The sequence below is a fragment of the Gopherus evgoodei genome, unplaced genomic scaffold, assembly GCF_007399415.2.
Source record: "Gopherus evgoodei ecotype Sinaloan lineage unplaced genomic scaffold, rGopEvg1_v1.p scaffold_32_arrow_ctg1, whole genome shotgun sequence".
Taxonomy (NCBI): Eukaryota; Metazoa; Chordata; order Testudines; family Testudinidae; genus Gopherus; species Gopherus evgoodei.
This window is the reverse complement of record NW_022059994.1, coordinates 5491622-5515130: the sequence shown is the minus strand read 5'-3', so window position 1 is coordinate 5515130 and position 23509 is coordinate 5491622. Positions and strand designations below refer to the sequence as shown.

The following is a 23509-nucleotide window of genomic DNA, read 5'->3' as shown; positions in this document are numbered from 1 at the left end:
ATTTTCCCATTTATAGAGAGAAAGGCAAGTCCTGTTGAGTTTTTGAGAGCAGTGAAATCTGGTGGCTATGTACAATGTATAAAAAGCAGTAAAATAAGTCTTTTTATGTGTGGTGTACAGGGGTGGTAGTTTTAATTTTTGTTGCTCTTTCATAGATTATTAGGGTTGGAAGGGACCTCAAGAGATCATTGAGTCCAATCCCTTGCCCAAAGCAGGGCCAATACCCAAATCTCTAAATGGCCTCCTCAAGGATTGAACTCACAACCCTGGGTTTAGCAGGCCAATGCTCAAACCACTAAGTTATCCCTTCAGAGATTAGTAATATCAATTTTTATAATTTTTAAAAGTTGTATTTGGTCACTATTTTTGAAGTATAAATTGGTTTGTTTGGGGGATTTTTTGGTCAAAAATGTCCTTTTCTCAACATTAGTATTTTTCATTTAAAATAATTTCTTTTTAAATTTTACCACTATTGTTAGCAAATTTTCCCTTGAACATTTGTTGTTTATTGCTTTCATTTTGTAAAATATTTTTTAAAAAAATAATTAAATAAAAATCCACCATGTGACTACGCTGCCAAAAACATTAAAATATCATAAAATAACATAAAAACATGCATCTGAGGAAGTGGGTATTCACCCACGAAAGCTCATGCTCCAAAACGTCTGTTAGTCTACAAGGTGCCACAGGATTCTTTGCTGCTTTTACAGATCCAGACTAACACGGCTACCCTCTGATACATTAAAATATCCTTATTCTGAAAATGAAAGGTTATAAGCTATAAAAAATGTTGATAATTTATTAAAAATGGAAAATGAAGAGAGGTGGTTAGAAATTACAAATGATGCAAAATTCACAAAAAATATGAGAAATGCATAGTCGTGGTTAGCAATGTTCTGATTTGTTTTGGTCAGAAAATGCCAACTCATCAAAACTGAAACTGTTCAAAAGCCGTCGGCTTCCATGAAACACCTGATTTGAAAAACCTTAGGTTAAAAAAGTTCCAAGCTTGTCAAGGGAATGCTGGAGGAGGAATAGTCAGAAAAGCAGGAGAAGACCCAGGAGAGATGGCAGAGAGACCAGATCCAGGAGAACACTGAGCTAGGTGGAGAACAAGGGAATTGAAGTATTGGCCTGAGAGGCAGAAAGCAGAAGAGGCATTGGGGGTGAATAAAAAGGGGTGAAGGAGGAAGGGATGGAGCCAGGGAATCAATGATGGTGGAAGGGGATACAGGGGGAGGAAGAGGCGTGTTCTTGCTGAAACAGAGTCAGTGGTGCAGTGTTTACGTCCATTAGATGCTCCTTTGCCCTTGGGCCTGATTTGCACATGCATTTACCCGAGCTGAAGATACAAACAGCTGGTTTGAGGATGCACGTACATGTCTCCGCAGGCACATCCGCTCCTGGAAGTCTGGCCCGAAGACTGATACCCAAGGCAGCGTACTGGTCTGTTACAGGAACGAGTGTCTCTAATGCCACTGTTTATAGCTGCATAGCTTCCTTCTGGCAAATCCATTTGAATTCAGCACTGCAGGTTTCAGAGTGAATCCGATTCCCTTTTATCACCCCGCAACTGTTCACGTCAGTAGGACCCGTTACTGGGAACCTGTAAAACAGAGGAGAAAGGAAGCCAATGAGCCAAATTCAGAGCCTCTGTGACTCTGCCGAAATCAGTGGAGTTGATTACATCAGGGACAAATTTGTCCTTATTGTGCTTAGATTAAATGACAGGAGCCTAGAGTAGTTGGGTCTTCATTCTAATCCAATGGGCAGTTTGAATTATTTCATGAGCTCTGTGTAATCCACGCTAGCAAATCATTGATTTTTATTTTCCAGTTTGGGAGCTAAACTGGAAAAAAAAATTGCTTGGTTCAAACCAAAACTGATTTTTCCCCCCCTTGGTTTTTCTTTCTGGAATGAAAAACTGAACAGGAAAAAAAAATCATCACGAGTCAAAAAACATCCCTACATTAAATGAAATGCAAATATTTATATATTTGCATTATTTTTGTATTGTTCTGGGAACTTATTACATTTTTTAACACACTGCTACATTTTGAAGCAAAGCATCATTTCAGAATGAAAAGTTGCAACACTGCATTTCAAACAGTCAAGCAAACCATTTTAACTTTTTGGTGGGGAAAAATGGGCAGCCAGAACTATTTGTTCATTTGGGTTGACTTCACAAACAGTTAAATTGCCCTAAAAATGCACTATTTTTTCCAGTGAATTTACTGGTCACTGACAAAAAAATCACCATTGTAGTTGCGCAGGGGTAGGCAACCTTTCAGAAGTGCTGTGCCAAATCCTCATTTATTCACTCTGATTTAAGGTTTTGCGTGTCGGTAATACATTTTAATGTTTTTAAAAGGTCTCTTTCTATAAGTCTATAATATATAACTAAACTATTGGTGAATGTAAAGTAAATAAGGTTTTTCAAATGTTTAAGAAGATTAATTTAAAATTAAATTAAAATGCAGAGTCCCCCAGACCGGTGGCCAGGACCCAGGCAGTGTGAGTGCCACTGAAAATCAGCTCATGTGCCACCTTCGGCACACGTACCATAGGTTGCCTACGCCTGTGCTGGAGTCTCTGCATTCACAGAGCTGGCCCTGGAGCTGAAGGAATCTTGCAGTTTGGTTTGTTTAGATACACAGCTGCTGCATGTGTTCAAGGCCTATGAATAGCTAAACCAGATGGTGCCATTACATGTGCTTACAAAAAATAAAACAGCAATCACCAGGCAACACTCACAGGGTTTGGTCTAACATGGAGCTGTCCACCCAGGTCCAGTTCTTCTCTGCAGATGTAACACTGAGCCCAAGCCAGACGTGATATTTACCCCGTGTGACATTCTGTATGAACTCCTGCGGGGTGAAGACAGAGGGTGAGGACAACCTGCTAGAGCTCTAGGGTTCTTTGCTTCAGCCAGCAAACTGGACAGACTGTTCTCGAACAGGCTTTTGAGTGTTCAGGATTTGTCTACACTAGAATTCCTTTTGTTGTTATAATGTCCCAGCGTTTCTACCATCCGTGCAGCGACACTAGTGAGGGCGCTCATGTAAACGGGGCTCACGGCTAGATGACACAGGGTGGGAATGCCAAGTGTCTATGTAAATTAGGAGCAAAAGTAACAGTGACAGTCACTTGTCACCCCATTGACAGGGAGTTATGCTTTCTTTTGAGCTTCTGAAAATCACATGCAGAGCAGTTAATATACCTCTCTGCCTCCCACCCTGCTGTTCCCCAGCGTGGATCCTGATGCGGAGGGGGCATCCATCAGAATGAGGCAAGAGGAGGAATACGCAGAGGCAGTGGGGGACAGACGGGGTTGGGGCTCTCCCTGCTCCTTCACCTCTTGCATATCTGGTACCATGTAACCAGTGACCCCCTCCAGCAGAAGTCTAGCCCCCTTTGTTTTACGTTACCATCTCCTCCTGGTCCTGGATCACTAGCTTTCGAGAGCTCTTCACTGAGCAGTCAGCACGGCTCTCGGTCCAGTTTTTGCTGTCTTTGGAAAACCAGAAACACTTTCCCCTGTGTGACAGCCAGTCCATGGGGCAGAGTTTGCAGCTGGAGCTGTCTGGAGAGAGATGTGGCAAGACACAGCATTAATGATTCTTAGCCCCAGGGAACGTGTGTGCTTATAACAGCTCAGAGAGGGTACAAATCTCACTGAGTTAGGCACTATCGGTGATCCCATCCGGAGTCTTTTTCAATATTTAACCGTCTACAGAAAACCGTTTTCCATTAGAAAAGCTGTTTCAACAAAATGTTCTCATGAAACCGTGTCAATTCTGACACATATTCTCACAGAAAAAAGTTCCAGAATAACAAGTTTTTTTATTGTGGAAAATGTTCAGCTCCGAACAGTTCAAAATTTCACTTTGAATTTTATTTTATGGATTCTTATTTTTATAGGATTGGTATTATTTTGTATATTGTTTCATGATGTGTCATAATACGTTGAAAGATTCTGTGATTTTATTTTAATTTAATTTTATAATTCATTAAGGGCAGCTGCTACTTTGTGCTGATCAAAAACAATGTTGATAAACTGCAGAGAGTTCAAAGAAGAACCACGAGAACGATCAGAGGATTAGAGAACCTATTGTACAGTGATCGATTCAAAGCGCTAGAGCTATTTAGCTGAACAAAGAGAAGGTTAAGGGCTGACTTGATCACAGTCTGTAATTATCTATGTGGGAAACAAATATTTCATAATGGGCTCGTGGTCTAGCAGAGATGTATAATGTGATGGAACTAGAAAAATTCAGATTAGAAATAAGGTGTAAATTTTTACCAGTGAGGGACCATTTACCAAGGGTCATGGTGGATTCTCCTTCCCTGACAATTTTAAAATCCAGATGGGGTGTTTTTCTGAAAGATCTGCTCTGGGAATTAATTTGGGCAGTTCTCTGGCCTGTGTCATACAGGAGGTCAGACTAGCTCAGCGGTTCTCAAACTTCATTGCACTGCGACCCCCTTCTGACAACAAGAATTACTATACGACTCCAGATGCGAGGACCGAAACCTGAGCCCTCCCCAGCCTCCCCACCCCAGGGGGTGGGGGCCCAAAGCCTGAGACCCGTCACCCAGGGCTGAGATCCTCAGGCTTCAGCCCTAGGCTGTGGGGCTTGGGCTTTGGCCCTGGCCCCAGCAAGTCTAACGCCAGCCGTGGTGACCCCATTACAATGGGCTCGCGACCACTTCGGGGTTCTGACCCCCAGTTTGAGAACTGCTGGACTAGATGATGACAATGGGGGGGGGGAATTAAGCAAATAGTGAATTTGCAAAATAATGCCCTCTTTTGCACTCCAACTATTCACAATTTGGGGTTGAATTCCACAAATCATTTTGGCCTCAACTTTTTTTTTCCCCTGGAAAAAGACAAAATGGTTCATTTCAACCATATCAAAATGTGTCATTTCGACCTCATTTTGAAAAAATATTTCAGCTTCCAGTCTGGCTATTATAAAAAATAAATACATTTTAAAAGGGCGAAATATCCCAGAAAAATGAAAAAAAATAGTTTTAGGTTGACAAAATTAAGCCAAAATGAAGCTTTTTTCATTTTTTTCAATACACTGAAAATTTTCAAAAAAATCCAGTTTTGGTTTGAACTGAACTGTTGTTTATTTTTTCTCCCTCTTGCCCCCCTTAGCCCGCTTTTTTCGTTCAGCCCCTGAAATGAAAAATCAATTATTTGCTCAGCTATTCTGTCATCCTGCCAATTGCCCTGACTGACCACTGTAGGTCACTGTGCCCCACAACCCCACTGAGAGGTATCTGCCATTGGTGCTAGTTGGCCAGCAAACGTTGTCCAAATTAGACTACAAAAGTATTTACTTGTCTGTCCATAGCCAGCACGTCCCCCTTTGCCTTGATGCCACCAGACTGGGAATTCAGGCACCCAATGTCTGCCCTACCTCCAGCCACTGCTGAGGAGGCTTGGAAAGAAATTTCCTTCCTCTGAACCCTCTTGGATGGGGGAGGTCGGATATGGCCATGTCTCCAACCCCTGGCCAGTGCTTTCTCTGATAGCCTGGCCTCTGCTGGGATCTGGTGCCAGATGCTAATATCCATGTTTCTGCCCCACCTCCATGATCCACTTCTGCCCTCCCTCCTGTTGCTGGGGATGGGGAAAGATGTCCCAGGCTCATCTTCTCCTGGCCAGAGGTTAGAGGAAGGAGACTGTCTCTCAGCAGCACCACTTCTCACAGACTCATAGAAACGTCGGGCTGGATGGGACCGTGAGAGGTCATAAAGTCCAGCCCCTCCTGCGCTGAGCACGACCAAGTAAACCTGGATCGTCTCTGATGGGTGTTTGTCCAAGCTGTTCTTAAACACCTCCAGTGATAGGGATTCCACAACCTCCCCTGGAAGCCTGTTCCAGAGCTCAATTACCCTCAGAGTTAGAACGTCCTTGCCAATATTTAACCTGATTCTCCCTTCCTGCAGATGAAGCCCGTTAGTTCTCGTCCTGCCTTCAGTAGCCATGGAGAACAACTGATCCCCGTTATCTCTATAACAGCCCTTAACGTATTTGTTATTCTTGGAGGAAATATGGGAGAAGAGCCCCTTTTGCATCCCCCATCCACAGCACCCCCCAGCCTCCCTGAGTGGGAGAAAATCTCCTGGGCCCCCTGAGAACTGGGATGGGAGGAGGAGAGAGGCTAGCAGGCTGGCCTGCCCATGGCCTGCCTCCTTCAAACAGGCCCCCCTCCACCTGTGCGGTGCATGGAACATGCCGAGGGGCTCAGGGCCACAGCGAGTTGTGGTTACCTGCAGTGGGGCTCTGGGCTGAGTGACACAGACTCTGCTTCAGACGAGACACGAAGTCCTCCAGGCTCCTGTTGCATTCTCTGCCAGGGGAGTGTCTCTGAGCGACACTGCTGTTCTCAGGGACCGATGAGACTGCGTCAGTGTCTGTCTGCAGGGAGCGGCCCTGGAAAACTTCCGAGCAGCAGGCAAGTGAGTGGTTGTTACTGCTGCTGTTATGGCCGCAGGAGCTCAGGTTGTGCACTTTAGGGGTCACTGATGTACGAGCTCCCAGGGGCCCCTGGGCTTTCCCAAGGTCCCTTGTGCTGCACAGCACCTGGCCCTAATGAGGGATAATGGCCAGGGCACCGGTCCAGACCATGCAATCCTAGGTGAGTGGCTTAGACTATGGGGGTTTCCCCAGGGCCAAGTCAGGAATGAGGAACAGGGTGAGAATGCAAGAGACACAGAGGATACCAGCTTCTTGGTGACCGGCACTGGGGTTTCTGCAAGGGGGCATTGCCAGGGAGCAGTTTACAACCAGTAGCCAAGATATCATCTATCTATCCCCATGCACACCCTCCCTATCTATCTATCCCTATATACCCCCCACCATCTATCTAGTAAATAAACAAATGGCACTAGGAAATATCCTGGATCTGCATTACCAGTCTCTCCTCCAGACAGGAAACTGACCTGCCAGACCCTGAAATCTGCCAGCATCCAGCAAAGGGGTAAGGAAGTGGAATGATCATCACTATTTAGGGATCTGAACTGTGAGAATGTGATGATGTGAAAAATCACCAAGGAGCATCTGTTGACCCTGGTAGGGACAGAGGTGATGGAGCGCAGCAGGAAGGCAGGAAGGGCTTTGTTCATGATGAATATTCTAATCCATTCCATGTTTTCCTTCATATCATGATATTGAAAGTTCTCATCCAGGGGGTTTTTGACCCAAGGACAATCGCTGGCCTAATGAAAGCAAGTGGGGAGCTAAGCAACCTCCTTCAACCTCAACAAAAGGGGCAATTAAGCCCCCTTATATGGCAGAGACAGCTGCTAGCAGCAGAGGTCACCACCCACTGCAACAGGCCACGTGGCAGATCAGAGCTAAGCCAGGTGAGCGGAAAGGTTTCCTGGTTGGAAACGCAGGGGCTAGGTTATTGGCTGTAGCCTGTGTGTGTTGGAGGGAAGGAGGCAGGAGAAGCAGGTGTGAGCATGACGCCTGAGAGGAAGCACGGGGACAGAACTTCTTGGGCACAGAGTTCAGTGGAGAGGCAGGCTTGGGGATTTCTGAGCAAAGAGACTTCCTGCTGCTATTTGTTTCTCCTGTGATCAGAGAAACAGGACTTGGGGCATGTTTTTTGTAAATAAACAAGACGACACTAAGAACAGACCTGACTCATATTGATTTCTCCTGATGGCCATGGACAGCAGCGAACCATTCAGACCAAAGGGGCAACGACGTTTGACAAAGATGACGTTTCCCCCCAACTGGATGAACTGAGTTTCAGGAACAAAGTTCAGACAGGACCTTGTTCTTGTAACCTTTGCCCTGGCCGTGATGATGCGTCCAGTCATCTACTGACAAGTGGAGCAAAATTTCAAGGGAACTATGCCGGGACAGGAGAATTGGGGCTACGTTGCTGAAGAGTTAATCAGCTAACAGATTCTCCATTTCCAACGTTTAGAAATTTGTTTTCATTCTGAATTGGAATGAAAAGTCAAAATTTTGACCTTTCCCGCAAAATGAAAACTCTGAAAAAAAATTCTGTTCAGAAACATTGGTTTCGATAATGTCAAAAGGCATTTCGTTATGACAAGCCAAAACATTTTCATGTCAAATTCAACATGATATTAAATGTGTAACATCCGGAACTATAAATATATCATTCACATTTTGCTTTTTTATAGACTATAAATGCAGAAATAAAATGAATCAAAATAGGAAAGTCAAAACAAAACCTTTACCTTATCGAAATGGAACATTTTTACCTTACTGAAACAAAATAAGTCAAAATGAAACATGTTTACCTCATCAAAACAAAACATTATTGAAACTCAATGAGAAAATGTAAACATTAGTTTGGATGCTTTTCTGGTGACAATTTTATAGACATTGACACATTCCCCCAAAACTCTTTCATTCTGATGAAACTGTATTTTCCAATGGAAAACCGTTCCGTTGAAAATGTCCCAACCAGCTGCAGTCGCGAGGGACCTGTTCCAATGGACAGCAGGCCTTGAGCTACTCACCCTGAATGCCCAGTGCAATTACCGCTGTAGCCAGGATCACGTCGCCAGCCAAAGCAATCCACAGAACGAACCCATGCCTGCGTGCAAATCCCCGGAGATCTGTGAGATGCAATATTCAGGGAAGCACTTTCTGTAGCTACTTAAGGACGTGTTAAACAAAGAGGCATATGCGCTTATCTACGCTGCAAACAAAAACGCGCCATGCCAAATCTCAGAGCCTGGATCGACTGACTTGGGCTCATGGGGCTTGGGCTGTGGGATCAAAAATAATAGTGTAGATGCTCTGGCTGGAACTCAGGCTCTGAGACCCTCATGGGATTTCAGAGCCTAGGGTCCAGTCCAAACCTGGACATCTATACTGCAATTTTTAGTCCTGCAGCCTGAATCACTTGGTCCGGGCTCTGACACTCAGTGCCACAGGTGTTTCTTTGCAGTGTAGACATGAAGGCAGTGTGCTGCTGGAGCCAGTTGTAAAGCTGTCAGACAGGGATACACTATTCTGAGGACTTCCCCATTGACTGGCTGGCCAGAGTGTTGGACTGTTATTTCTGGAGCAACGTGAAACTATTGGAAAAGTGGATCAGATTTGAGCAGGAGTTTTAATCTTCCTGTCCCCGCTGCTGTCCTGTCCAGTCAGCCCATGAGAAAAGCTGCCAGCACCAGGAGTGATTTGGGGCTATATACCAAACGGACACATAATCCATTGCAGTCAATGGGTCAGATTTGAATTGTATCTAAACATACTGTTCCTGTCTTGCATTCAGCATCCTGCTTGTTGGCTGAGTTTCTGCTTTCAGTGCTGGGCCACAAAGCAGAACCCTTCAGCATCTGTTTAGACTCCTCGTGTCCTCTTCGCTATGTGCTGGTGTGACTTGTGATTGCTGGTGATGTTGAACAAAACAACTTGATTCAGAGGTGAGATCTGTGCTGGCTAGTATAATAGGTACCCCTCGGGCTGAGCCTCCTACACAGGCATCGGGCTAAATTCGTTGTGAGGTTTTGTCAGTTTCTAGCGGTGTGAACCCTGATGGAAATTCTGCTGTGGGAACAGGTGGCAGCTGCACAAAACATCCTCCCCCACTGGTGTGAAGGGGTGAATGTATACACACACTCACAGATGCGCACACACACACAGACGTGTGCACACATACAGAGATGTGCACACACACACACACAGAGACACACATGCACATACACACAGACACGAGCTCTCACACACACACACAGATGCGCACGCACACACACGCACACACAGAGACACACACACACATGCACACACACACAGAGACACACATGCACACACACACACAGAGACGCGCACACAATGGGCTTAGCTGGCAGGGAGAGATACACTTTAGAATTCCCTACACCAACAGTGATGAATTGGGCCCATTCTTTGCCCTACGATTAATGGACTCTGGATTTTCTTTGAGCCTTTGAGCTGGGAGATCTAAACAGTTTCTAAATCAACCGACATTTCACTTTTCTAGTAAAAGGGAAGAGACACATTTCTCCTCAGCCAGTTCAGATGCGAATACATCTAATGGCAGCCACTGGGATAACCTCACTTTGTCCTTCTGTCCCTTCCACCCTTCTACACAACTTCCATCCATCCCAGCCCCCGTCGGACTCCCTCGCTAGTTTCATTGCAGCCTCAATGCCTGTCTCTGCCGTGCTCGCCCTGCATCATCTTGTCCTGGCTCTGGATTCTCATCTCCGTTGCACTAATTCAGAACCTGAACCTAAGGCCGAGGACTGCAGTGGGGTTACCGGGTGTTACGTGCCTGGATGCTCTGCAAGGATGAGGCCCACACACACAGGTGAATTAATTGGATTTAATGAAGGTTAAGTGACACACCCGCAACGGGAACTCCACGCGTTGCTGCCACTGGCTTGGGGAGTCCAACATCCGAACAGCTCGGTCAGGTGCGAAGTTCAATGCGCAAGCTCTAGCCCTCAACAATTGTAGCATCATGCTAATAGCATGCAAACTAGCCTTTATATATACAATAAGGGACTTTCCATCAGCAATGGCCGCCTCCCCTGGCCTCAGGCCAGGGACTTTCTGCAGATGGTCTGCAGTTCTCCAAAACACCGAGGCTTCCCACACAAAGCAATTTTATCTGGTTAAAAGCAGCAGCTGCTAGCAACGTCTGTCCGCTAATAACCTCTCCTTGAGAAAGTGCAAGCCCTAGCTTACACCGTGACAATATCTTCCAGGATCCCCTACACCGGGTTTACACTGGGGTCACCCGCATCAGGAACTTGGCTCCTCCCTCCAAATCCAGTCATCAAATTCTGCTCACTGAGTCTCTCAGGGTGTTCGTGCTCAATTGCCACCCTGAACTTGCCCCTTCCTTTTTTTCTCACTCCCAGCTAGACCCTTTGGGCCAGATCCCCAACTGGGGTATCAGTATAACTTACTGAAATCCCCCAGAAGATGTATAAAAGCTGTTATTACATTTTACTGCCCTGGCATGTGAGTGTAAAGGAGGTTCCTAGTTGCAAAGATTCCAGTGATATTTATACACTCATGTGGCTGTAAAGAGAAATCAAGTGTTCTGTGTTATGCCAAAGACTGGAAGATACCAGGACAAGCTTTTTCTAGGGTGCTGAACACCGCCTGGTAGCTACGGAATTGCTCTCTGAACTCTGCTGGCTAAACTTTAATAAATACATGTGTGGAAAGCGGAATCCCGAATTTAGGAGGAGAATAAAATCGAATACACTTACCATGGTGTTTAAGGGGAGAGGGTTGGCAGGCAGGGGATGGATCTTCCAGAACATTTATATCCGTGTAGATAATTTCCTCAGTCATGGTCCAAACAGCAAAAGATGACAGCACCCAGCAAGAGACGTTGTGTGGAAGGGCAACCGCTGAGATATACGTGCAATCCAAGGCAAGTGGTGCCTTTTAAATCAGGAAGTAGCACCTGTCAGGGGCTTGTGAATTTCCATCCTATCTCTGTGTTGGGGACTTCCTTCATTAGCAGGTCTCACCTCCTTACCCAAGAGCAATTGACACCAGAGGCAGGGGCAGTCCAGTGCCTCCGAGGCGCTGACAGAAAGCCGTCCTGTTGGGCAGCGAGCCCCCGACACGAGAAGTTCTGCCTTCAAAATGGCCGTGACAATAAAGCGTTCAATGGTTCAGTGGCAGTTTCCTGCTGGGGTCGGCCGTCTTGAATCCAGACACGTTACCCTTTCTTTCCCAATGGTTTTGGGATGGCCAGGCCCATGCGTCGATGCTCCCATGTCTGCACAACTGGTGCGGTCGATGGGCGCTGGGCATGAATCCTCCTTTCACGGGAGCGGCTGCTCTACTGCAGCGAGGTGAATTTGAGCGTGAGTCACAGTCGTGTAGAACCAGGTGTTAAGTGACTGGGTTCCCCCAAGCAGTGGGGGCTGAGTTTTGAGGGGTCCTTCTCACCTTTATACGCCCATGAGGGCCTGCAGCCGTCCCCGCTCATATCAGCGTTGTGACAGCCAACTCGATGGCCACCCAAAACCAGCGGGGGTGGAAATTCAAGTTAAGTTTCCATTAGACCCAATCCAGCCACCGCTCCACTGCCGCTGGGCCAAAGTGTGGCTTGGAAGTGAAGAGGCCAACGACTGGGTCCGTCCTGTGGGGAGAACAATTGTTATTTCATTTTCCCCCCAATCCCTTGGCATTTGGCACTCCCCAGAAACGAGCCGTGCCCCTGCCTCCCAGCACTGGCCATGTACGCTCAGCTCTGAGACACCAAGTGAGGGTCGCCCACGGGCCCAGGCGAGAGGAAGGATGAGGGTAACACTAACAGGTTCCTACAGTTGCTCAGTGTATGTGTGAAGGTCGTTGCTTATGCAGATGACAGCCGAGTGAGCTGTTAGGAGGGCTTAGAATGAGGCCTGGGTGGCAAGCTGGTAACAGGGTTTGGTGACCCCATAAGGGGCAGCATGAGAGAAGGTATATTTGAGGCCACTTCCCTCCCTGCTAACTCAGTGTCCCAAATTTAGCCAGCTGTGGGAGCTGCTCATGTTCACCGCTACAGGCTTCGGCAAACCCCTTCTCTGCTCAGCCACTGCACCTGCCCACACCCAGGCTTCGGCAAACCCCTTCTCTGCTCAGCCACTGCACCTGCCCACACCCATGTGCTGCTGGAGACCCCTCCGCAGCTTTGAAGGAGAGGGAAGCGTGGACGAAACGAGCAAGAAAAGACAAGAAGGGTGGAAAGGTAGGAAGGAGCAAGAGCAAAGAAGACTCCAGACTCATTGATGAGTCGCTATTTCCGTTTCCAGCCTGCAGGGGAGCCCCAGTTTGGGACAAGCGTGCTTGGGAAGGGGGTGCCCCAGAATTGAGAGTGTCCCGGAACAAGAAGAACTCTGGGCGCAGCGCAAGCTCATCAATCCATGCAGACCACGTTCGCCCCCAGGGGTAGGTAACTCCCTGGGAAAGAAAACTACGTGCAGAACACGAGTGGCGTAACTGGCTCTCCCAGTGGCAGGGCTGGACTCAAGTGCACTGGCAGAAATGTGGGTGAGATGACCCAAGGCTGAGACATCGGGGCCTTGTGCATTGAGTTTGATGGGCATGGCAAAGCTACATTTGTATGGGAGAAGTTAGCATGGCATCGGCCAACTCCCCAGGCTTGGTTCTAATCAGCCCCTAAGTGAATTCACTCACATGAACATTTGAAGAATAAAATGCAGATTCTTTCAGAGGCAGCACTGCCAGTCACTGGCCAACAGGAACTGTGGCATCAGGAGCCCTGATTCTTTCTCTTTTCAGACAAAACTCATTCTGCTTTCCATGAGAGGAGAGGTGCTGATCCAGGACACAAGGGATCGAGGTACCCACCTCTGCCACAGGCTCTCTTTGTGCCCTTGGGTGAGACACTTAAAGTGGACTGTTTCCCTTTAAGAACATAAGAACTGCCATGCTGGGTCAGACCAAAGATCCATCTAACCCAGTATCCTGTCTTCCAACAGTGACCAGTGCCAGGTGCCCCAGAAGGAATAAACAGAACAAGACAACTATCAAGTGATCCATCCCCTGTCGCCCATTTCCAGTTTCTGGCAAACAGAGGCTAGGGACACCATCCCTGTCCATCCTGGCTAACAGCCATTGATGGGCCTATCCTCCATTAACTTATCTAGTTCTTTTTTGAACTTGTTATAGTCTTGGCCTTCACAACATTCTCTGGTAAGGAGTTCCATAGGTTGACTTTGGCAGCATCAGGAAAAAAACCCTCAACCATCGTGCCTCAGTTTCCCATCTGTAGACTGGTCCTCCTGTTGAGAGAAAGTGTGGCTTGGTGGCTACTGGAGAGGGACTCAGGAGGCCTCAGTTCTGCCAGCTGGGTGACCTTGGGCCATGGGCCCTACTCTGTGACTCAGTTTTCCCATCTGTAAAATAGGGATAATAACACTGGCGTTGCTTTGTGAGCGCTTGGTGCTCTATGGATGAAAAGTGCTAGCTAGGAGCTAGGGATTATTATCAGTTTAGGTGAGGGGCTCGGATAGCACAGTGAGGAGGGACTGAGTCTGTTCTTGCACCTTTGGCCTGGCGATGTGCCTCCACACTAGTCATTTCCCTAGTGCTAAAAGCAGGCAGTATTTTTAGAACAGACTCAACTACTCTCTTTCAAGGTCTGTTTCTATGCAGGTACTGGTCAGGGAGGTCTGCAGTCTGACTGGAAATTACCTTACCACACAGACCCCAGCTAACCCACAAATGACCTTATGGGTTTGGTTTTTTCCCTCCTGTGTGGACTCTGCGCACCTTCTTCCACTTGCAATAGGTGCTGAAAGATGTCGTCTCTCAGATCTAGCTTGTGATGGCAGCCTCCTGACTTGCACCCTCTTGATATGTGGACCCACCTCAGAATGTTGTTACTCAGTGTCCACACTGGACAGCTGCCCCTAGGGGTGAAGACCAGTGCTGGGAAATGGTTTCTTTTTCCTCTGTGAAAATGTCAGGTTGGTGAAAAAAAATCAAACCCCAAAATATTTAAGAGTCCCAAATGTCACTGCAGTGCCTTGTGGGATTTGTAGTTCCCCATAATATATCGATTGCAAAGCCAGAAGGGACCACTGTGATCATCTGTACCTCCGGTGTAGCAAACACCATGCAACTTCCCCAAAATCATTCTGATCTGAACTACAGCAGGTCTTTTAGGACTAGTCTATACTAGAAGTGCTGTGGCGGTGCAGCTGTATCTATGCTGACAAGAGGCAGTAGCTATGTCAGTAGGAGAAGCTTGTCATACACTGGTGGTTAGGGCTGGTGTAATTTACGTTGTTTGGGGTGGGGCTTGGCTTATTCACAGCCCTTAGCAACATAAGTTATACCGACATAACCTGTAGTGTAGACAAGCCCTTAGAAAAACATCCAGTCTTGATTTTAAAATGGCCAGTGATGGAGAATCCACTACAGCCCTTGGTAAGTTGTTCCAATGATTAATTACACTCACTGTTAAATATCTTGCACTTTATTTCCAGTCTGAATTCATCTAGCTTCAACCTCCAACCACTGGATCTTGTTTGATCTTTTTGCCTGCTAGAGTGAAAAGCCCATTATCAAATGTTTTCCCCCTGGTAGATACTCACAACCTTCTATTTGTTAAGCTAAATAGATTGAACTCCTTGACTCTTATCACTATAATGATATGACCCAGTTGCAACTATGTGGACGAAACCAGACAATCACTATGTTCTTCAATGAACTCACACAGGAAAATGATAACAAACAAAAACACCCTGTCACCTGTGGATGAACACTTTTCACAGAGTGATCACTCCATATCTGACCTCTCAGTGCTCCTCTGCAAAGGAATCCTGCACAGCGCCTTAAAAAAACTGAGCCTGGGAGCTTAAATTCATTACTCTGGTAGGCTATGTCTACACTACCACAGTAAGTTTACCTAAGTGACGCTACTCCAGCTATGTGAATAACGTAGCTGGAGTCAACGTAGCTTATGTTGACTTACTGTGGTGTCTACACTGCACTGGGTAGACGGGAGACACTCTCCCATTGACTTACTTTACTCTTCTCATTCGGGGTGGAGTACTGGAGTCGATTGTAGAGCGATCTGCAGTCGATTTGGCAGGTCTTCATTAAACCTCCTAAGTCGACCCCCATCGATCCGGTTGTAGTGTAGACATAGCCTAGACACAAAAAATCCTGGACTGAACAGAGACACCGGATTTATGACTTATTACAACAATCGGTAGCCTGCTAACCCCTCAACTGCCCTTTTTGTCCTGTGACTGCAGAGGTGTTAATGGGCCATTCCACCTTGAATGGTCCCTTTCCATGTGTGCTAACTAGTTATGCTACTTACAGACACTAAAATGGCAGATGAAATTCAATGTTGATAAATGCAAAGTAATGCCCTTTGGGAAACATAATCCCAACTATCCATACAAAATTATGGGGTCTAAATTAGCTGTTACCACTCAAGAAAGAGATCTTGGAGTCATTGTGGTTAGTTCTCTGAAAACATCCACTTAATGTACAGTGGCAGTCAAAAAAGCGAACCGAATGTTTGGAATCATTAGGAAAGAAATAGAGAATAAGACAGAAAATATCATACTGCCTCTATATAAATCCATGGCATGCCCACATCTTGAATATTGTGTGCAGATCTGCTCATCCCATCTCAAAAAGATATACTAGAATTGGAAAAGGTTCAGAAAAGGGCAACAAAAATTATCGGGGTATGGAACAGCTTCCATATGAGGAGAAATTAATAAGATTGGGACTTTTCAGCTTGGAAAAGAGATGACTAAAACAGAATATGATAGAAGTCTATAGAATCATGACTGGTGTAGAGAAAGTAGATAAGGAAGTGTTCCTTAATACTTCTCATAGCACAAGAATTAGGGGTGACCCAATGAAATTAATAGGCAGGAGACTTAAAATAAACAAAAGGAAGCATTTCTTCACGCAACACACAGTCGACCCGTGGAACTCCTTGCCAGAGGATGTTGTGAAGGTCAAGACTATAACAGGGTTCAAAAAGGAACTAGATAAGTTCATGGAGGATGAGTCCATCAATGGCTATTAGCCTGGATAGGCAGGGATGCAAAACCATGCTCTGAAGTGTCGCTAGCCTCTTTTTGTCAGAAACTGGGAATGGGCGACAGGGGACGGATCACTTGATGATTCTCTGTTCTGTTCATTCCCTCTAAAGCAACCTGGCAGTGGCCACTGTCAGAAGACAGGACACTGGGCTAGATGGATATTTGGCTTGACCTAGTATGGCCACTCTTATGTTCTTAATCTGTTGCACCCTGTATTTTGCTGTGATGCTGGGAGAACCTTTCCTAGCCCTGAAGGACTCAGGATGCCTCAAAAGCTTGTCTCTCCTCCCAGCAGAAGTTGTTCCAATAAAAAATGTCAGCTCACCCACCTTGTGTCTCTCTGTCACTCACAGGCAGGTTTTCTAATCCTTTTAATCGTTCTTGTGAACCTTCTCTGACACCTCTGCAAGGTATCAACACCCTTTGTGAACTGTGAACACTGGTAGCTCATATTCAGCTGATTACCCACCAAGGCTCCCCAGGACTTTTTCAGAATTCCAGGATAGAGCCCCCAGCCTATCGGCAAGGCCTGGTTTCTTTGCTCCTACACGGATGGCTTTACATTTTTGAAGTATTATCATTAAGGGACTGAGCAGCTGGTTGGAGTAGGAAATTCCCTTTGATAAGTAAGCCCTGTGGTACGTGGGCAGTGTTAGTGTTAGCACTACAGACATCCTGTAGATTGTATCAGCATTAGAATATGGGCTAGATGCAGAAAGCAGTGGGTTTGTCACTGCTGATACCGCTGCCTGTCATATTAACTAATATAGTCTCGTTTACTTGTAAACCTCCTCCCTCCCCCAATCTGTCTGTATCCACTTCTTATTGCTTGTCTTAGAATCATAGACTGAAAAGTTGCTGCCTTTCTCTTTTTTACCATGTAGAATGATAAAATAAATCGATTGGAATATAAATATTGTACTGTGTAGGCTACAGAGCAGCATAAACAAGTCATGGTGTGAAATTTTCGTTTGTGCTGACTTTGCTAGTGCTTTTGATGCAGCCTGCTGTAAAACTAGGCAAATAGCTAGATGAGTTGATGTGCCCCCTGGAAGAGCTCTGCGTACCCCTAGCTGAGAACCACTGAACTAATCTAACCTCCTGCCAAGAAAGATGCAGGATTTGTTGTGTCTATTCCATCCAAGACAGATGGCTTAGACTTGGATTGTCAGCTTTTGGGGGGCAGCTTTTTCACCCTTTGTTTGTACAGAGTTTAGCGCAACAGTGTCGTGGGACATGCCACTACGATAATGCAAAATAATAAATAATAACAACAAATCTCTGGCAGTGGAGCCTAGTGGGTCAAGCACAGGACTAGGACTCAGGAGACCTGGGTTCCACTCCCTGCTCTACCACTGGCCTGCTGGGTGATCTTGGGCATGTCACACCTCTCTGTGCCTCAGTTTCCTCATCATTATGTAAGCGGGGAAATGGTCCCGCTATTGTGGGGAACTTTCCTGGCTTCTGCACTACCCCAGTGCAATGGGCTAGCAAACGGATCTGACTCCTCGCTCCCACTTCCTTTACCCAGAGGCCTCCCTGCCCTTGAGAACTCCCCTTCCACTCTCCTGTCTGGCAGAGTCCTCGTAACTCCAACAAGGCTGGGCCAAGGATTCCTGGGGGGGGGGGGAGCTCAACCCCCAACCCTGCTGTGGACACCTTGGACAAGGGCTAGGGTGTCCCCACTCCGGGGTGCTCTCTCTGCACTGGGCACTTCCCTGACCCACTGATTATTCCAAACAATTTAAAGCAAATACAAGTTGTTTAATTAACAATTAATTTTCAAAAGGAATAAGGAAAAATGGGAAAGGTTAAAGGAAAACACATCACCCCGCTCTGTGGCAGGGACCATCACAAACAGTGTCTCTGGACATCAGGGCAGTTCACAGTCTGTTCCTTGTAGGTCCCAGGCCTCCTTCTCAGGCTCTGGCTGTGCTGCAGGGATGCTGCGGGTTGGACACTTGCTCTGGCGGTGGCCACATGCTCTCAGGCTCTAGGTGGCAGGACTCTTCTTCCCAGCGTCGCTCCCACCCTGTCAGGGTTACAATCCCCCCCAAGTCCAGCCTGCAGGGCCTCTTAGCTGAGGTGTCTCCCTGTGCTGGGCCCACTGCCCAGGGTCCCCCTCGCTCTCCCCAGCTGCTCACTGCACCCGGCTCCGGACTGCTCCAGCTCCAGCTCCACTCTGCCTCAGCACTGATGCTGCTTCTCTGGCCCCTCTGGCTCTGGTTGCTGCAGCTCTGCTCCCAGCACAGGTCTGCTCCCTGGGCTGCTTCTGTGACTCTGCGCCCAGCACTGACCTGCTGCCTGGGCTGCTTTTCTGGCCCCTCTGGCTCTGGTGGCTGCAGCTCTGCTCCCCGCAGCTCAGCTCGGGCCCCTGCTCCCTCCTTAGCTTGGCCCCACTCCGACTGCCCCCAGGCTATTCCATTTCACATGGAGGACAGGACCCACCCTGGCCTCCTGACTCCCTAATTAGCCTCCCGCCCTGCCAATCAGGCTGACCTGGAGCACTGGTCTCTCCACTGTCAGTCTCAGGCTCCTGATTTCCCATTGACCCTTCCCCTTTTAGTGCTGGGAGCAGCCAACCAGAACACCCCCACTGAATGTTAGTAATGGGGCAACAGTCCTCTTACATGTAAAATAAGGCTACTGCCCCCATTTGTAAAGTGCTTTGAGCTCTACTGCTGCAAGGCACTAGAGAAGAGTGAGGTGTTGTTCGCCAGGAAGTCTGACTCAGTACTGCCAACCTCAAATGTCCAAAAATCGTGAGTCAGACACTAAAACAATCGCAGGAGACTGGCTACAATTCATTAATAAAGTCGCCACTTTCGTCCCGCCCAAAGCAGAGCCCAGACTCTCAGCTGGCAGCGTTTGCTTTGATTAAAGACAGGCAGCAGGGCTGGAAGATAAAGGGCAGTTGCTCCCAAGGCTTGTCTACGCAGTGAGATGATACGCGCTTACGGGGGTGTGAATGCTGAAGCTCACTGAATGGCTAACTAGTCCACGTAGGCCCTGCAGGTGCATGCTAGTTTCCATAGTGTCTTTTAATGTTGTGTTGACTACAGTAAAGCACACTAGGGAACCTCTGATGCACCAGCCTACACAGATCAGTTACTGCATTATGCATTAGCAAGGGTGGCGGGTATCGCAGGCCAGGGAGTCTGAGCATCCCCAAACAGCCTGGCGTGGCCCTGTCCCCATCCTCCCTGTTTCCAGTCCCCACTCTTCCCCCGTGGCCAGGCCAGGGCTGGGGCAGGCTGCCCTGCAGCCAGGACTCTGAGCGGCTGGTGCTGGTGCTCATGTCACCTGGCGCTAGGGTGACCAGACAGCAAGTGTGAAAAATCTGGACAAGGGGTGGGGGGTAATAGGTGCCTATATAAGAAAAAGCTCCCAAAATCGAGACTGTCCCTATAAAATCAGGACATCTGGTCACCCTACCTGGCGCTGAGGGCTGCATCACCCTCCTGGTGCTCTGTGCTGGGGCCGCATCACCCTCCTGGTGCTCCGGGGCTGGGGCTCTGCCACCCATCCAGCGCTGTGGGGCTGGGGCTGGAGGGGGCTGGGATCGTGCCGCCTGCCCAGGGCTGGGGCCTCACTGACTGCCTGTTGCTCCAGGACTGGGGGTGCTCAGGCATCCAGGGATGGGGCAGGGGGCCCAGTGGCCACAGTAGAGGTGCTCTGGGCTCTGGTGGGGGAGAGGGTTGTGAAGGGGTGGGGACGGGCCTCGGGCAGAAGCAGAGGAACCAGGGACTAGCCTCCTCCAATGGACGGTTCACGCACTGCCCACGTATGCTGATGAAATCACCCCCTGGTAGTGTGCAGTGCCCCACCATATAGACAAGCCCATGGCATCATTTATGGCTAGGCCGAGATCTTCAAATGCAACTAGTGATTGCAGGTGGCCAATCTGAAATACTTTAAAGGGGCCTGATTTTTAGAAGGTGGGTGGTCAGGCCCCTTTATGGTCTCACAGGTTGGGCTCCCAAAAAGCACTAGTCACTTTTGAAACTCACAGCCAGATAAAGTGTGTTTTTCAAAACAATCTAACATAATGTCAGCGCCACCAGTCCCATGGATTTTCAGCAGGACTTGTACTCTTGGGTAGAGCTGGGCAAAAACATCTGAGTGAAACTTATTTTGGAGGACAAAAATGCAGATTGAGGTTTGACGGAAACATTTCATGACTTCAGGTCAAATTTGCCAAATTATTTCAGTCCACTTCCACCTTGCCCAAATCTGAAAATGTTTTGTTTCAACATTTTTTTCAAAAGAATCATTTTGATGTTTCAATTTGAAATGACTTTTTGTTTAAAAATTTCTTACCGTTATAATTGTAAAACCCCCTTAAAATAGCTCAAAATCAAACAATTGTTTTCATTATTATTATTATTTGGAACTGCCCTGAAACCAAAACCTCAATTATTCCCCCAGCTCTATTCCTAGGTAACTTAGGTGCTTTTTGAAAATTCAACCAACTTAATAAAATTCTAGGCAGGGCTTAATTTGTAATGAAAGAGGTGCTGGGAATCAAGCAATTTTTTTTACATCCAAACTGATGCAGCAGGCCCAGAGGCACCGGGGCTCTGAACTGCCAGGCCCAGAGGCACCAGAGCTCACTCCTGGCACAAATTGAGTACTGGTTTTAGGGTCATTTTTGTCCTGCAGTCAATCTTTTGATTCATTTTTGTCTTCTGGCTCACAAAAACAACTCTGCTTTGTTTTACAGAGCTGAGAGGTCCTGTTTAACAGCCGTAGCACTTGTGTGTCCATCATCTGAGCTTCCTGTGTGGTTTCAGTCAGAACCTTTGAGGAGCTCTGTGGGCTCCAACCCAAAACCAAACCGGCCTTGTGACCAGTCGGAGCGGTTTGCTTTTCCTGCTCTTAAATCCTTTGGAAAAGAAAAGAAAAGAAAAGAAAAGAAAAGAAAAGAAAAGAAAAGCATCTGGGTGAGTGTTGGATGGTGCAAGATGAAGAACGATTCATGGTAATGAATTTCTGATGGATGAGGAAGAACCCAAAACATCTGTCTCAAGGTGAGACCCTAGGGCAGACGTCCCCAAACTGTGGGTCAAGGCCCCCTAGGGAGGTGGGGAGGAACATTCCAGGGGGCATGGCAGAGTCTAGGCCAGCACCCAGAGGGGGCGGGGAGGGAGCAGCACCCAGCCCCACTCCACTCCTGCCTCTGCTCCGGCCCTGCCCCCAGCCACACACCTGGCCCCGTGCCCAACCTCAGCCCTTGAACTGCAGCCCGGCCATGCCTCTGGCCTCGCCCCTGCCCCTAACCTCGGCCCCTGGCCACGGCTCTGTTCCCAGCCCCAGACCTGCCCCCAGCCTCAGCCCCCTTATCCCTGTCTGTGTCTCCCTGACCCCAGAGCTGCAGCCCTACTCAGTGGGAGGTGGGGGCGGGGAGTGGCATGGAAAGGGGTAAGGGAGGGCACGACCCAGAAAAATGTGGGGACCACTGCCCTAAGGACTAATTTCAGTCCCCATTATGGTATTTATAGTCGCAGTGCAGGAACTTTCTGAAGGGGTGTGGAAATCTCGCTCCGAGGGTATATCTACACTACAGCTGGATGTGTAAATCCAGTTCAAGAAGCCGTACCTGAGCTATCACCGAGCCAGCTAGCGCACTAAAAATAGAAGTAGAACCTGTTGTAATGACTGGGCTCACACATTTAGGCTAATTCATCCACAGCTCTAAAAAGTTTATAAAATGTCACAATAACCTGTAGCAACAAATGATGGGTAAAGGTACACAAGGGGAAAAGAGAGCCTACATTAGTCCAAACAAAAAGACCTCCTGATATAATTCAAGGTATAGACACTGACTTCACCTCTACCTAGGGGTTGCTCGACCCCCGCTCCTGCCCCAGACCCCGTCCCCACTCCACCCCTTCCCCCAAGACCCCACCCTGCCTTGTTCTGCCCCTGCTCCAACCCAGGCCCAGCCCCCACTCCACCCCTTCTCCCAAATCCCTACGCTCGCCTCTTCCCACCCAGATCCTCCCCTCCCCCAATCACAGCCCGTCCCCACTCCTGCCCCTCTCCCCTAGAGAGAGGGAGCCAGGGGACATGGCAACCTCCACCAGCTCTGACTAAATCCTGAATAGCACCTGGGATACGAGACTTTGTCATCTCCTTTTCCCCCCGTGCCCTTTTCCTTCCTTACCTTTTTTCTTTCCTCTCCTCTCCCGCTTCTGTTGATTTCTGTGTAAGATCCCCCAGCTGGTGCCAATTGGCCGTATCTTCTCTGGACTCAGTGGGGCCAGATCCCAGCTGGGGTGAATCAATGAAGCTTCGTGGACTTCAGAAGAGCGATACCAATTTACACCACAGGGCCCGTGGTGTTGTTTATTGCATGTTTAGAGATGTGTTTATCACTGGCAGGCGCAGCAGGGCGTGGGGACGGACTCAGGAATAGCCCCCCAGTGCCCTGGCTGTTCTCGGTCCGGCCTGCAGCTTGCAACTTCCCTGTGACCTATTTCAGGGCATCGGATCCAGTTTTGCCCTGTGATTGCTCCCTTTACGTGCTCGCCCACTTAGTGTTATGTTCTGACCCACGCTCCAATCCTCTTGCCCTGCAAGTACCAAGCCCTGCAGCTCGCTAGCAGGTTGGTCGGCCTCTTGCATCTGAGCAGATCCTGTGGTTTGACAGCTCGAGATGGGGCCAGCACTTTCTCTGCAGTCTTGAGCCCTCAGTTAGAGCGAGTCTGTGGAGGGTCGTTTGTTTCTTCTCTTCTCGTCTGGGCAAGCCTGGAAGATGGAGGATGAAGAAGGTTACACGGTATTAAACCTCCGACACCAGGAGAAAACCACCACCCGCTTGTCACCAGGAAGGATCCAAGGTACGGACATTAGAAAGTTGTGCTTCGTGACCATGTGGCAGGGAGAGAATGAGTGAAGAGCATAAGTGCAGAGCGCCATTATTCTGATG

The 23509-nt window shown here is 47.9% G+C and overlaps 1 protein-coding gene across 2 annotated transcripts; it reads right to left on the bottom strand.

Annotated features, from left to right (window-relative positions):
- Nucleotides 1–744: 744 nt before the first annotated feature.
- LOC115640857 (killer cell lectin-like receptor subfamily F member 1) lies at nucleotides 745–23472 on the bottom strand. Of its 2 annotated transcripts, XM_030543913.1 has the most exons (8): nucleotides 22745–23472; nucleotides 11945–12137; nucleotides 11251–11837; nucleotides 8518–8616; nucleotides 6286–6456; nucleotides 3429–3583; nucleotides 2755–2867; nucleotides 745–1606 (listed from the first exon to the last, which is right to left on the bottom strand). In XM_030543913.1, the coding sequence occupies exons 3-8, from the start codon at nucleotides 11333–11335 to the stop codon at nucleotides 1483–1485; spliced, it is 747 nt and encodes a 248-aa protein (XP_030399773.1). In that variant the 5' UTR covers nucleotides 11336–11837; nucleotides 11945–12137; nucleotides 22745–23472; the 3' UTR covers nucleotides 745–1482. The 2 variants fall into 2 exon arrangements, with proteins under 2 accessions (XP_030399773.1, XP_030399774.1); XM_030543914.1 differs by lacking the exon at nucleotides 8518–8616 and having other exon boundaries at nucleotides 11251–12137.
- Between the last annotated feature and the right edge of the window lie 37 nt (nucleotides 23473–23509).